The sequence below is a fragment of the Rana temporaria genome, chromosome 5 (genome assembly GCF_905171775.1).
Source record: "Rana temporaria chromosome 5, aRanTem1.1, whole genome shotgun sequence".
In the NCBI taxonomy this organism is placed as follows: Eukaryota; Metazoa; Chordata; class Amphibia; order Anura; family Ranidae; genus Rana; species Rana temporaria.
This window is the reverse complement of record NC_053493.1, coordinates 26807050-26822946: the sequence shown is the minus strand read 5'-3', so window position 1 is coordinate 26822946 and position 15897 is coordinate 26807050. Positions and strand designations below refer to the sequence as shown.

Below are 15897 nucleotides of genomic sequence, written 5' to 3'. Positions count from 1 at the left end.
ATGTGAATGGCGCCAAAAATGTGTCAAAAGTGTCCGATGTGTCCGCCATAACGTCGCAGTCCCAATAAAAATCGCAGATCGCCGCCATTTCTAGTAAAAAAAATAAAATAATAATTCTGTCCCCTATTTTGTAGGCGCTATAACTTTTGCGCTTATTGCGATATTTTTTTTTTTTTTTATACCAAAAATATGTAGAATACGTATCGGCCTAAACTGAGAAAAATATATATATTTTTTTTAAATTGGCATATTTATTATAGCAACAAGTAAAAAATATTGTATTTTTTTTCAAAATTGTCGCTCTTTTTTGTTTATAGCGCACAAAATAAAAACCACACAGGTGATCAAATGTGGGGAAAAAAGGACGTCAATTTTGTTTGGGAGCCACGTTGCACGACCGCGCAATTGTCAGTTAAAGCGACGCAGTTCCGGAAGCTGAAATTTCACCTGGGCAGGAGGGGGGTATAAGTGCCAAGTAAGCAAGTGGTTAATAATACCAGAGAGTGAAAAATCTGGTGCAGAGGTGCATGGTAGTCAATCAGCTTCTAACTTCAGCTTTTTCACCTAAGCTTTGACAAAAAAAATGGAAGCTGATTGGTTTCTATGCAGAGCTGCACCAGAATTTGTGCTCTTCAATTTAGTAAATAACCCCACTGTCTCGATTTATTCTTCTTAACAGGAGCGGTGTTGTAGCTCAAACATTACTGTTTAGAACTATAATGCCGCGTACACATGACCGTTTTTCATGATGAAAAAACTGCCATTTTTTTAGATTGGTCGTGAAAACCAGTCGTGTGTATGCCCCATAGCAGTTTTCTCGACGAGAAAACTGTCCGGAAAAAAATTAGAACCTGCTCTATTTTTTCTCGTCGTTTTTTCCCGTCGTTCTTTTTCTCGTCAGGAAAACCGATCGTGTGTATGCTTTTCCGAGGGGGGGGGGGGGGGGAAAGTGCATGCTCAGAAATCAGCAAAAGCGTCCCAAAGGGTGGCACCATCCGAATGGAACTTCCCCTTTATAGTGCCGTCGTACGTGTTGTACGTCACCGCGCTTTGCTTGAGCGTTTTTTTTTCATGAACGTGTGTATGCAAGGCAGGCTTGAGAGGAATCACGACGAGAAAAACACAGTTTTTTTGCATGACAGGAAAAACAGTTGTGTGTACGCGGCATTAGAATGGGGAGTTGGGGGTGAAAGGCCTTGCGCAGGCAGTCTCTGTCTTTTATTCTAGAAACAGTTGTTAAAGCGGGAGTTCACCCAATTATATATTTTTTTCTCTTTTCCCCTTAGATGAATGCTCGTTTTGTCTAGGGGAATCGGCTAGTTGTTTTAAAATATGAGCCGTACTTACCGTTTTTGAGATGCATCTTCTCCGTCGCTTCCGGGTATGGGTCTTCGGGAGCGGGCGTTCCTTCTTGATTGACAGTCTTCCGAGAGGCTTCCGACGGTCGCATCCATCTAGTAGCCGAAAGAAGCCGAACGTCGGTGCGGCTCTATACTGCGCCTGCGCACCGACGTTCGGCTTCTTTCAGAAAATCGTGACGCGATGGATGCGACTGTCGGAAGCCTCTCGGAAGACTGTCAATCAAAATAGGAACGCCCAGTCCCGCAGCCCATACCCGGAAGCGGCGGAGGAGATGCATCTCGTAAACGGTAAGTACGGCTCATATTTTAAAACAACTAGCCGATTCCCCTAGACACAACGAGCATCCATCTAAGGGGAAAAAGGGTCATGTGCGGGTGAACCTCCGCTTTAAGGCCCCTTTCAGACTGGGGCGGGAGCCGCGGTGGCGGTATAACGCCGCTAAAAGTAGCGGCGCTATACCGCCGGGATTGCCGTGGAAATCAGCCGCTAGCGGTGCGGTATTAACCCCCGCTAGCGGCCGATAAAGGGTTAATACCGCCCGCAATGCGCCTATATAGAGGCACATTGCGGGCGGTATTGCCGCGGTTTCCCATTGTTTTCAATGGGAAGGAGCGGTGAAGGAGCGGTATACACGCCGCTCCTCTCACCGCTCCAAAGATGCTGCTGACAGGAGATTTTTTTGTCTCCCGCCAGCGCATCGCCTCAGTGTGAAAGCCCTTCGGCTTTCACATTGAGGTAGCTGGGCAGGAGTTTTTCAGGCGGGATAGCAGCGCTATTTTTAGGGCTGTTGTGAGTTGCTTTTCGGTGTACCAACTCTTGATTTGGCCAAAATGGTTGGATCACTGTCGACACCATTGGGCTCAAGCCTAAGCTTAATTATGTAGCTCAGCCTTTCTCAACCTTTTTAACACCCTTGAAACCTTGAAATACATGTTCAGTCTTAGGGAACACCTGCTAAACATTACTATATCTACAACTGATGATACAGTGTGATGGTCATTAGGAAGAATGCTCCTTATGCCGCGTACACACGACCGTTTTTAATGACGAGAAAAATGCCACTTTTTAAATTGGTCATTAAAAACGATCGTGTGTAGGCTCCAGAGCATTTTTCTCAACGTGAAAAATGGCCATTAAAAATTTAGAACACTGTCGTGTGTGGGCTTTAACGATGGGAAAAAACATGCATGCTTAGAAGCAAAGTATGAGACGGGAGCACTCGTTCTGGTAAAACTAGCGTTTGTAATGGAGATAGCACATTTGTCACGCTGTAACAGACTGAAAAGCACGAAGACTGAAAAGCGCGAATCGTCTCTCACCAAACTTTTACTAACACAAAATCAGCAAAAGCAGCCCAAAGGGTGGCGCCATCCGAATGGAACTTCCCCTTTATAGTGCCGTCGTACGTGTTGTACGTCACCGCGCTTTGCTCGAGCATTTTTTTTTCACGATCGTGTGTATGCAAGGCAGGCTTGACAAGAATCACGTAGCGAAAAACGTTGTTTTTTTCCATGACATTAAAAACGGTCATGTGTACGCGGCATTACAGATAGCTAAAAAGATAAACGGTGTCAGTGGGAATGTATCTAAGACGCAGAAATTTCTCATTGCTCTAGGAACCCATAGAAACCTCTGGAGAAACCTTGGGGTTCCATGGTACCTTAGTTGAGAAACCTTGATCTAGCTGTTGTCACCGTCATGTCGAATCTTCTATCTATATCGAACTGTTGTCGCAACAAAGTGAAAATAAAGCATTTTTTATGTTAAATCTTTCGGATTTCGGATTCTGCGCATTCGTTATCGTTTGTTAAAATGAACGTAAAAAAACAGAAATTCAGGCGAAAATGCATTCGGACGAAAGCAAATGCACATGTCTAAAAAAAACAGTATCTGCCCCAGAAATCCAAGACAAGGCTTAGCTACGGTATGTAGTCACACATGACAATACCTGCTTGTAGTTTCCCCAGTGAATCGTAGGCTGCGTGCTGAGGTTCGTCCTTGAAATTGCGGAACTTTATCAATTCAACTGAGGCAACCTTCCCGCTGGGCTTTAAATCAAAGACTTCACAGTGACCAGGAGGGAACGGGTCTACTTTTGGGCATGAGGTCATAGAATGCTTCAAGTTAATAAGACCTAAGATGAAGAAAATGTGTTATATCTACAAATTTTGGAGAAAACAACAGTACATAGTTTATATAACCTTTGTAAATATGAAAATTTAAGAGCTTTTGCTAAAAAAAAATAAAAAATTATGTCAAGCACCAATTGGGTCAAGTACAGATTGTACAGGGTGGGCCATTTATATGGATACACCTTAATAAAACGGGAATGGTTGGTGATATTAACTTCCTGTTTGTGGCACATTAGTATTTGTGAGGGGGGAAACTTTTCAAGATGGGTGGTGACCATGGTGGCCATTTTGAAGTTGGCAATTTTGAATCCAACTTTTGTTTTTTTCAATAGGAAGAGGGTCATGTGACACATCAAACTTATTGGGAATTTCACAAGAAAAACAATGGTGTGCTTGGTTTTAATGTAACTTTATTCTTTCATGAGTTATTTCTAAGTTTCTCTTTCTTTACAGCCATTGACATGTCGCTGAGGTTAACACGTGTGGAGCGGATAGAAATTGTGTTGATGTCTGGTGAATGCAGTAACCGGGTCATTGCAGCAGATTTCAATGCAAGACAGCCTACGAGACCACCCATCTCCCATGCTACAGTTAGCAAACTGCTTGCTAAGTTTCGTCAAACTGGTTCAGTGTTGGATTTGCCAAAATGTGGACGCATGAAACCTGTCACTAATGAAGAAACATCAGTGGCTGTCCTAGCTTCATTCAGCAAGAGCCCACAGCGTAGCGCTCGCCGCATGTCACTGGAGAGCACATTGAACACATTTTATAAGTGGTCAGAAACTTGTAAATAACTCATGAAAGAATAAAGTTACGTTAAAACCAAACACACCATTGTTTTTCTTGTGAAATTGCCAATAAGTTTGATGTGTCGCATGACCCTCTTCCTATTGAAAAAACAAAAATTGGATTCAAAATGGCCGACTTCAAAATGGCCACCATGGTCACCACCCATCTTGAAAAGTTTCCCCCCTCACATATACTAATGTGCCACAAACAGGAAGTTAATATCACCAACCATTCCCATTTTATTAAGGTGTATCCATATAAATGGCCCACCCTGTACACAAATTTGAATAAGTTGTGCCCATGTTTGGCTGCCCCCATGACAACCACACAATTTTTGTTGATCACAGGATCGGGAAGTGAGAGTAAATCCTCCCCGATGGAGTTACAATCAGAAAAAATATTTCACAATTATAAAAAAAAATCATAAAATAAAAAAAACACTTCTTTCTGTATTCAGGTCTCAGCATCTTATTATGATTACCTTTAGCTTCAGAGCAAACTCCCAGGAAGCCATCATCGGTGAGAAGTTTGAAGAGCGGTCTAACACCATAGGAGTCCCGGCCCAGATAGACCTTTCTATTGGCTGTATCCAGCAGAATAAACGCAAATACTCCATCCAATAAGGCTGCAGTTTGCTCAATTCCGTGTTTATTGTAAAGATGGAGGATTACCTCTCCGTCCACCAGGGTCTGATACTCGAATCCAAAATGTTTTCCCACCTGCCGGAACAACCCAGTGAGATTAGTATGAAACATTAGCATAAAAGTTATTTGTAGAGTGGATTCTATCATCGTAGTATTTTCTACTTCATTTTAATTTTATCTGAGAATTCCTATGAGGGTGTTACATTTTTTTTTTAAATATTAAGGGGTAGATCCACAAAGAAATTACGCCGGCGTATCTACTGATACGCCGGCGTAATTTCAAAATTCCCGCGTCGTATCTTTGTTTTGAATCCTCAAAACAAGATACAACGGCATCTCGTCTAGATCCGACAGGCGTACGTCTTCGTACGCCGTCGGATCTTAGATGCAATTTTTCGGCGTCCGCTAGGTGGCGTTCCCGTCGTAATCCGCGTTGAGTATGCAAATTAGCTATTTCCGACGATCCACGAACGTACGACCGGCCGTCACATTTTTTTACGTTGTTTCCGTTCTGCTTTTTCCGGCGTATAGTTAAAGCTGCTATATGGTGGCTGTTCCCGCGTCTAATTTTGAAAATTTTACGTCGTTTGCGTAAGTCGTCCGTGAATGGGGCTGGACGCCATTTACGTTCACGTTGAAAACAATGACGTCCTTGCGACGTCATTTGGAGCAATGCACCCTGGGAGTTTTTACGGACGGCGCATTCGCAGTTCGTTCGGCGCGGGGACGTGCTTCATTTAAATGAAACACGCCCCCTACCCGCCGCATTTGAATTCCGCGCCCTTACGCCGCAAGAGATAGACTACGCCGCCGTAAGTTACGGCGCAAATTCGTTGAGGATTCAAAGAAAAGCAAAGTAAGTTACAGCGGCGTAGCGTATTTTACATACGCTGTGCCCTGCGCCGATGTATGTGGATCTGCCCCAGAGTATACAGGAGCCTTGGAGGAAATGGAAATCTCTTAGGCCCCTTTCACACGGGGCGGATCAGTAGTGAACCTCCGCTTGCTCAGCGGGGATCGCTCCGTATATCCCCGCTGAGCCGGCGGATGACAGGGCGATCCCCGCACATTGTGCAGGGACCGCCCTGTCTTTTCTCCGCTCTCCCCTATGGGGGGATCGGATAAACACGGACCGTCTGTCCGTGTTCACCCGATCCGCCAGACAGATGGAAAAGTCGGTTTTTCCTCCGTCACACTTTGGTGGATCGGAGCGGGTCAGATGTCAGCGGGCATGTCACAGTTGACATCCGAGGCTCCATAGAGGAGCACAGAGCGCCCGTTCAGGTCCGCCTAAAAAACTGCCAGGCGGACCTGAACGGGCCACCCGTGTGAAAGAGCCCTTAGTACTTGCTTTTACATACTACATTGCCCTGCCTTGAGCCCTTGACACATTCCATAGTTATTGGATCAAGGTCTGCTACCTGTGTGGATATAAATGTTGAGGTATGTTCCTGGCACTCAATGAAACTGAAGAAGTGGCTTGGATACACTGTGGAACATTCTACAACATTACAGGAAAATGTCCGATTGACTGTGACCAACTAGCACTAGCTCTACCATGACCTAGATCAGGGGTTTCCAAACTGCGGCCCAAGGGCCAGATGTGGCCCTTTGCTAGCCTCTATCCGGCCCTTGGAGCACTATTCCTCCCACTGACACCAACAAGGGGGCACTATTTCTTCCACTGACACCTTACCAATGATAGGATACTGATCCTCTAACTAATAGGGGCACTACTATTCCTCCTACTGACCACCAACCTTGAGCCCATAATTATTCTCATTGATGCTGGGCTCAGGACATGTTCTGCCCCCACTGGCCACAATCTGGCCCTCCTTAAGGCTGAAGGACAATAATCTGGCCCTTGGTTTGTAAAGTTTGGAGACCCCTGACCTAGATGAATGGAAAAATTCACAGACATATTGGCAATTGTCTAACCAAGACACTGATGTGGGAATACAGTGGAACCTCGGATTGCAAGTAACGCGGTTAACGAGCGTTTCGCAATACGAGCACTGTATTTTAAAAAAACCTGACTCGGTTTGCGAGTGTTGTCTCGCAAAACAAGCAGGATTCAAGCCAAAGCGGTGTGCAATACCGCATTTGGCCTGAGGTGGGGGGCGCTGGAGCCGAACTGCGCCGATCGGTGCCGATTGGCGCCGTTCGGAAACCGTTTGGTAATGCTCGGAAATACTCAACTTTTCAAGGTTTTCCAAATTCAGCCGAGTGTTTACAAGGCTCTCTGGTGACCCCCCCCCCCCAGCCTCTGGCTGCATGTGGTATTGCATGCCATTGAAGTCAATGCAGAACAAATTATTTTCGTTTCCATTGACTTCAATGGGGAAACTCGCTTTGATATGCAAGTACTTTGGATTACGAGCATTCTCTTGGAACGGATTATGCTCGTAATCCGAGGTTCCACTGTATAAGAAAACAGCAAGAGAACTTGCGGAGTACAGGAACCAGTCAGCCACTCACACCCAGCTACTGACATCCTCCAGTTGGCTTCCAGGTACCGATCTTCACCCATTTTCAATGGCCAGGCCGAGATGACAATTCATCTCGGAGTTGCTGAAAATGTACTCTGAGCTGCACATGTGCAGGCAAGTAAGGAACTTTATTGCAGAAGAGACAAAGTATGCCACTTCTGCATTCAAAATGCTGTCTGTTTGCCTTTTTCTTTTACCTAAAGTTCCACTTTAAACCCACCCCTGCAAAAATTAAAAGCCAACAGCTACACATACTGTAGCTGCTGACTTTTAATAATAGGGCACTTACCTGTCCTGGAGTCCAGCAATGTCAGCACCGCAGCTAATGTTTCTCTATCAGCTGTCGGGTGCTGCCGCCGTCATTGCCGGTAAGGGAACAAAGCAGTGAACCATTATGGCTTCACGCTGGGTCCCTACTGGGCTGCGCTCTCCTACTGGCCCGACACGGAGGAAGGAGGAGGGAGCAGAGCTGCTGACTTAATCCACTGTGTCTCCCAGAATTGACACCCCCCCCCCCCTCCTGGTGGGGTGATCCTGAGGACCGGGACCTGGCACTAACGCACAGCAAAACCCATCTCCACCATCAGGGGCTATGCTGAATACCAGTTAGAAACCAATCAGCTTCCAATATTTTTTTGTCAAAGCATAATTGAACAAACTGATTGGCTACCATGCACATGTGCACCAGATTTTGCACTTTACAGTTTTAGTAAATCAACCCCCATTTGTCTTCCACATACTATATAATGCCATTTTAGGGCCAGATCCTCAAAAGGGATACGCAGGCGTATCTGCTGATACGCCTGCGTATCCCTGTTTCTATCTATGCGACTGATCCACAGAATCAGTTACGCATAGATATTCCTAAGATCCGGCAGGTGTAATAGTTTTACACTGTCGGATCTTAGGATGCAGTACCGCGGCCGCCGCTGGGGGCATTTCTCGTCGAAATGCCGCTTTGGGTATGTAAATTAGCACTTACGGAGATCCACAAAGCGGTTTCCCTTTGTGAAGTATCCGTAAGTTGTTAGTTTGCAAACGCAAAATTAGGGCTGCTTTTACAAAGTGTAAAGTTAGTACACCTTGTAAAAGTATACCCTTCAAATTTTTTTTAAATTTTTTTTTTTTCCCGCCGCATCTTTTTTTTTTCCCGACGCAACTTTTTTTACCCGGCGCGATTCACAAAACTCGGCGCAACGTAATTTCGCGCAATGCACGTCGGGAAAATCACGTCGGGAGCATGCGCAGTACGTCCGGCGCGGGAGCGCGCCTAATTTAAATGGGACTCGCCCCATTAGATTGGGCACGCCTTGCGCCGGACAGATTTAAGTTACACAGCCGAAAATTTCTAGGTAAGTGCTTTGTGGATCGGGCACTTAGGTAGAAATTTTGCGGCGGTGTAACTTAAATAGGAAGATTTAAGTTAAGCCCGCTGGCTGTGGATCTGGCCCATAGTTCCTGGCAATTCGACAACAGTTTAGAACTTCAGCCATGTATACCAATGGATGGAATACTGTATATCTATCTTGACACCTTCCATGGAGACTGGAGGTGATCATATGGTTTCTTGTGTGAATATAAATGGTGGGGTATGTTCCAGACACTCGCTGAAGCAGAAAACATGGCTTGGATAAACCAGTAAACTGTTAAATGTGACTAATTAATACTAGGCATTAGATAGTCCCACAGTGTCCTCTATTCCCTTTCACATCACAGCCCCCCTCTATATTATAGTGCCCCTTTACAGTTCAGTCCCCTTTTCATTAATGTAACGGGGGGCTACACTGGAAAGGGGCATGGAGATGTAACGGTGGCTGCACTGTAAAGGGGCATCATAATGTAATGGGGGCTGCACTGGAAAGGGGCATGGTGATGTAACGGGGGCTGCACTTTAAATGGGAAGCATGATGTAATGGGGGCTGAACTGTAAAGGGGCATGGAGATGTAATGGGGACTGAACTGTACAGGGGCATGGAGATGTAATGGGGGTTAAACTGTAAAGGGGCATGGAGATGTAATGGGGGCTGAACTGTAAAGGGGCATGGAGATGTAATGGGGGCTGAACTGTAAAGGGGCATGGAGATGTATTGGGGGCTGCACTGTAAAGGGGCACAGTGATGTAAAGGGGGACAGCACTGTAAACGGGGTACTGTGATATAAAGGGGACAGCACCGTAAAGGGGCACTGTAATGATTGCAGTGCAGTCCACTTTATATCACAGTGTTCCTTGCCATCACAGCCCCCCTGTCACAGTGCCCCTTGCAGTCATGCCCCCCTTTCCTTTCTCACTGCCCTATTCCAGTGCCCCATTTCAGTCTCTGCCCACCCCCTGCACAGTCCTACCTGTGGCAGGGTTAAGGTAGTTTTCAGCCATGGGTCTTCTGCTGGGTCTTCCCCCCCCCCCCCCCCCCCCCCCCCGCTGCCGATGTCAACCTATCAGCTGGGCAGGGGGCGGGAGGAGCTGCATATCTGGAGGGAGGGCGGGAGCTGCCAAAACTTATCATGTTAACCACTTGCTTACTGGCCACTTAAACCCCACTCCTGCCCAGACCAATTTTCAGCTTTAATGCCGCGTACAGACGGTCATTTTTTGTGATGAAATAAAATGACATTTTTAAAAATGTCAATTAAGATGATCGTGTGTGGGCAAAATGTCATTTTATGTCTTCTGAAAAATGACAAAAAAAAAATTCGAACATGCTCAAATTTTTTGTGTCGTTTTTCAAAATGTCATTTTTTGTGTCAATGAAAATGATCGTGTGTGGGCAAAACGACGTTTTTAAACCCGCACATGCCCAGAAGCAAGTTTTGAGACGGGAGGTAAAACTACCATTCATAATGGAGTAAGCACATTCATCACGCTGTAACAGACAAAAAAGCACGAATCATCTTTTACTAACAAGTAACCAGCTAAAAGCAGCCTCAAGGCGAATAGAACTTCCCCTTTAGAGTGACGTCACTTTGTTCATCATTTTTCAAAATGATGGTGTGTATGCTACATCGTTTTTGAAAATGACGTTTCAAAAATGTCGTTTTTTTTCATCACTTCAAACGTAATTTTTTTTTCATCACAAAAAATGACCGTCTGTATGGGGCATCAGTACTCTCACTATTTGAATGACAATCGTACGGTCATGTTACACTCTACCCAAATGAAATTGTTATAATTTTTTCCCCACAAATAGAGCTTTCTTTTGGTGGTATTTGATCACCTCTGCGGTTTTTATTTTTTGTTAAAATTTTGCAAACGGGTAATTTTTCTCCTTCATTGATGTACGCTGATGAGACTGCATTGATGGGCACTGATGGGTGCCAATAGGGCGGCACTGATAGGGGGAACTGATGGGCACCGATAAGGCTGCACTGGTGGGCACTGATAGGCGGCACTGAGAGGCGGCATTCGGGGGCACTGAGAGCTGACACTGAGAGGTGGCACTGATGTGTGGCACTGAAGGGCATTGATAGGTGTCACTGGTAGGCACTGACAATTGGCACTGATAGGTGGCAGTTATGGGCACTGATCAGCACTGGTAGGTGAGACTGATAGGCAGCACTGCTAGGTAGCACTGATGAGGGACTGACTGGCACCACTGGTGGGCATTGATTGGTGTCAGTGATGGGCACTGATAGGTGGCACTTTATAGAACTGGTGGTCACTGGCAGGGGGCACTGGCAGACGGTACTGGTGGGCACTAATGAGGCTGATGTGACTCTTCCACTGTGGACCAATGTCCCTTACACAAGAGCTGGTGATCGGCCTTTTTTCTCCTCACACTGTTAGCATGAGGAGAAAAAAAAATGATTACTGAGATTTGTTTACATCACATGATCAGCTGTCATTGGCTGACAGCTGATCACGTGGTAAGGGGCCGGGATCTGTGATCACCCGAGTCTCAGTGACTCGGTGATCACAGCGTGCGGGGGATTTGGGCATTTGGGGTCCTCGCTGTGGCCGTCATTCGGCTATAATAGGGACCCCTAGTGGTTAATATGAAAGACTCCCGCTCTCCAGTGCGGATCTCCAGCTCCTCCCACCCCGGTAGAAGACGCACGTGCTCAGTGACACAGTCCCACAGCAGGAGGTGAGCAGCAACCGTGGTCTGTGATAGTCCCTTTTGGGACCGTGGTCGCCGCTCACCTCCCACAGTGCGGCCCGGCCATTAACAGGCCGTGGACTGGTACTGGTCCATGGCCAGGGCCGGATTTTCTCTCCCTGCCGCCCCAAGGCCAGGTTCCACGATGCACCCCCTCCCCGCCAACCGAAACCCCCCCCCCAAATCAACGGAGAATGTGCGGCACGGTTAGATCAAATATGTTTTGTTTGTTTTTTTACTTTTTTATCACTTTTTTTATTTTTATTTATTTGTAGCTTGTTGCTTACTTTCTTAAATTTTTGTATAATTTTCTTATTATTTTTCGTATTATTTTTCTTATTCTTTACTTTTTTATTTTAATAATTTAATTATTATTTCTTTATTATTTATTTATTTTTTATCAATTTTTTTTCACTTAACTTTTTTGCTATCACACAGGAGAAAACAATTTCCTGTGTGATAGCAATTGGAGGTGACATGTTCTCTTTATTGACCCTGTCACCTCCAAAACAGGAGTCCTAGCACTGTGCTAGAACTCCTGTCACAGCTGAGATGGGAAGAGCACAGCTCTCCCCTCTCACTGTGTACATCGGCAGCAGGGACAGGAGACAGACTCGGTGGCCGGGGGGAGGACGGAGTCCCGAAGACAGAGCCAGCAGAGAGAGATATGTGGGGTGGGGGGGGGGAGGGGAGGACAGATGGGAGCACACATTTTACAAGTGATTTCGGCGACATCGCCGCAATCACTTGTTAACGAGCGAGTGGATTCCCCCATAACTTACCGCCCTTAACTGTATCTTCCGGGCATCGGGGGACTCCATGCCACTGCCGCCCCAAGGCCTGGCCTCAGTGGCCTTGTGGGAAATCCGGGCCTGACCATGGCCCGGGGGTTGGGGACCCCTGGATAGATAACTAGATGGATAGACAGACAGACAACACTCAGGGTTTGGAGGCACATGGGTACGTTTAACCCACCATTTGTATATCAAGCTAAAGGTCAGCTTTGGTTAGACTCATCTACTGTAGTTGGTATCCGGCCATTTTACCCTTAGTTTGTTACCATCCACATAAAAGCCATACCTCTTTGTAGTTGTATATCTCCCCATTGTAACAGAGCCACAGATAGGGGAACTTCTTCACACGGAGAGGCTGCATACCATACAGCTGATCCACGATAGCCAGTCGGTGGAAGCCAAAACAGCAGTTGGTGAAACCATTCACATTTTCAAAGCGAAACGCGTCTGGTCCCCTGTGCGCAATTTTCATGGCACTGAGACACTGTACAGACAGGCACTCATCGCTGCCAAATAGAGCCCAAATCCCACACATCCTGGATTCTTCACTTCTGCTGATAAATCACAAACACACAGAAAAACAGAAGTTTAGACAGAATAAAATATGTTGTCATAGCCTACCCATCAACATACCAACGATGATTGGCAATCTCATGCATTCCGCTTCCTCAAAGTTTAAAGGTTGTCAAAATTCAGCATGATGTGTTCATATATGACTGGCATGGAAGACCGTAAGGCATATGTGGGGCAACCAAAAAAAAAAACATTAACCACTTAAGGACCGCTTCACGCCGATATACGTCGGCAGAATGGCACGGCTGGGCACAATCACGTACCTGTAGAGGGGTCAGAGTGTCGGGGGGATATCTGGGGCGTAGAGGGGTCAGAGTGTCGGGGGGATATCTGGGGTGTAGAGGGGTCAGAGTGCTGGGGGGATATCTGGGGTGTAGAGGGGTCAGAGTGCTGGGGGGATATCTGGGGTGTAGAGGGGTCAGAGTGTCGGGGGGATATCTGGGGCGTAGAGGGGTCAGAGTGCTGGGGGGATATCTGGGGTGTAGAGGGGTCAGAGTGCTGGGGGGATATCTGGGGTGTAGAGGGGTCAGAGTGTCGGGGGGATATCTGGGGTGTAGAGGGGTCAGAGTGCTGGGGGGATATCTGGGGTGTAGAGGGGTCAGAGTGCTGGGGGGATATCTGGGGTGTAGAGGGTTCAGAGTGCTGGGGGGATATCTGGGGTGTAGAGGGGTCAGAGTGCTGGGGGGATATCTGGGGTGTAGAGGGGTCAGAGTGCAGGGGAGATATATGGGGCGTAGAGGGGTCAGAGTGCTGGGGGGATATCTGGGGCGTAGAGGAGTCAGAGTGCTGGGGGGCATCAATCTAGCAGCTTTGTAACTTTATGTATGTAGTATTTTCCCCGCTGTTATTTGCTGTACAGAATGATTGTTCATGTAGTTAATGCGGATCTCCACCCAAAAGGGGAAGCTCCACTTGTCTGCCTCCTACCTACTTGATATCTGTTTACCTGCACTGCCTTCAATGTAGGGGCCCCAGAGCATTACTTTGCCCAGGGGCCCATGATGCTATTAAGACGGCCCTGGGAAAGGGGCTGGTAAATATGTAATTTATCGACCCCTTCCTTTTCTCAATGAACTCAGTGAGTGATCAGTAGCCTGTGAGCTTTGGGGTGCACACCCTAATGCAATAGGCTGCGCACTTCTATGCTGTTCTCCTATTACATCATTTTGTTAAATCTAATGGAGATTGTACAATCGGATTGTATAGTGTATCTCTTCAGTTGTGGAACTACAAGTGCGAGTGTGGCATGCGGCGGGCAGCATCTGGAGTTGGAGACGGTTTCGCACACTGATACATGTCGCAATCGCTGACATATGTTATTTCTGTGTAAATCCCAGCAGCACACAATGACAGGCAACGTACAATACTACAGAGGGAGTTATTACATCAGAAAGCAAATAATAATAATAAAACAATACAAAAGGATTGTTGGATTACCAGGACTGAGTAGTCTTTACCGGCGACCAGGCAGCTGCACGTTGCCGTCAGGACTGGCACCTAGCGAGCCTGCGGGGTACGCTATGCAAATAATCTGGCAGAGCATTGTAAGCGTCTCTCCCATTGAGTGGCTGACAAAGCTGCTGATTGGACGCAGGAATCTCCCGTCCTTACAGAGACTTTCACTTCTGTGTATGAGAAGCGTGTCAGACTGCTGTGTGTCCCCCGGAGCTCGGCACCCATCCAACTCTCTTATGTCATCACTATGGAGTCCTGAGTGACGAGGGATCAGAAAGAGGACCGAGTCCCAATATTTATTATACAGAAGACACGAGAGAAATGGGGACTTTAACCACTTCCATACCAGGCACTTACGCACCTTCCTGCCCAAGCCAATATTCAGCTTTCAGCGCTGTCGCAATTTGAATGACAATTGCGCGGTCATAGAACACTGTACCCAAATGAAATTTTTATCATTTTGTTCCCACAAATAGAGATTTATTTTGGTGGTATTTGATCACCTCTGCGATTTTTTTTGCACAACAACTAAAAAAATACCGAAATTTTGGAAAAAAAAATAAGTTTTTATTTTTTTCTGTTAATTTTTTTTTATAAATAAGTACGTTTTCTTCTTCAATTATGGGCACTGATATGGCGGCGCTGATGGGCACTGATAGGCGGCGCTGGTATGCTGCACTAATGGCCATTCATAGGCGGCACTGATGGGCACTCATAGGTGGCACTGATGGGCACTCATAGGTGGCACTGATGGGCACTCTTTGGCGGCACTGATGGGCACTCATGGGTGGCACTAATGGGTACTTATGGGTGGCACAGATGGGCACTGATAGGTGGACACTGGGCATAGATGGGCACTAAGAGGCGGCACTGATGGGCACTGATAGGCGGCGCTGGTATGCGGCACTGATGGGCACTCATAGGCGGCACTGATGGGCACTCATAGGCGGCACTGATGGGGACTCATAGGCGGCACTGATGGGCACTCATAGGTGGCACTGATGGGCATTCATGGGTGGCACTTATGGGTGGCACTGATGGGCACTCTTTGGCGGCACTGATGGGCACTCGTGGGTGGCACTTATGGGTGGCACTAATGGGTACTTATGGGTGGCACAGATGGGCACTGATAGGTGGACACTGGGCATAGATGGGCACTAAGAGGCGGCACTGATGGGCACTGATAGGCGGCGCTGGTATGCGGCACTGATGGGCACTCATAGGCGGCACTGATGGGCACTCATAGGCGGCACTGATGGGCACTCATAGGTGGCACTGATGGGCACTCATGGGTGGCACTTATGGGTGGCACTGATGGGTACTTATGGGTGGCACAGATGGGCACTAATAGGTGGCACTGATGGACACTGGGTGGCACTGATGGACAATGAGGGGTGGCACTGATTGCATTGCTGGGCATCATTTTAGCCAGTGCCCATGTTGCCAGTCAGTGCCCATTTGTAGGCACTGATTGGCATTGATTGTGTTTTTTTTTTTTAATTGGTGTTTTTTTTTTTCTTTGTTTTTTGCTCTATTGAGCACGGGGGGCAGCACTCCCTGGTGGT

General features: G+C 46.8%; 1 protein-coding gene across 2 annotated transcripts in view; it reads right to left on the bottom strand.

The window, feature by feature from the left end:
- ASNS (asparagine synthetase (glutamine-hydrolyzing)) overlaps nucleotides 1-14415 on the bottom strand; it is a 64778-nt gene extending 50363 nt beyond the window's left edge. Inside the window, exons 1-4 of one of the 2 annotated variants that reach the window (XM_040352286.1) lie at nucleotides 14315-14415; nucleotides 12591-12858; nucleotides 4765-5002; nucleotides 3311-3496 (exon numbers count right to left, since the gene is read on the bottom strand). In XM_040352286.1, coding sequence (XP_040208220.1) covers nucleotides 3311-3496; nucleotides 4765-5002; nucleotides 12591-12839 — 673 coding nt within the window. In that variant the 5' untranslated portion in view covers nucleotides 12840-12858; nucleotides 14315-14415. The remainder of the gene's footprint in view (nucleotides 1-3310; nucleotides 3497-4764; nucleotides 5003-12590; nucleotides 12859-14314) is intronic. The other variant, XM_040352288.1, reaches the window with a different exon arrangement.
- Nucleotides 14416-15897: the final 1482 nt, after the last annotated feature.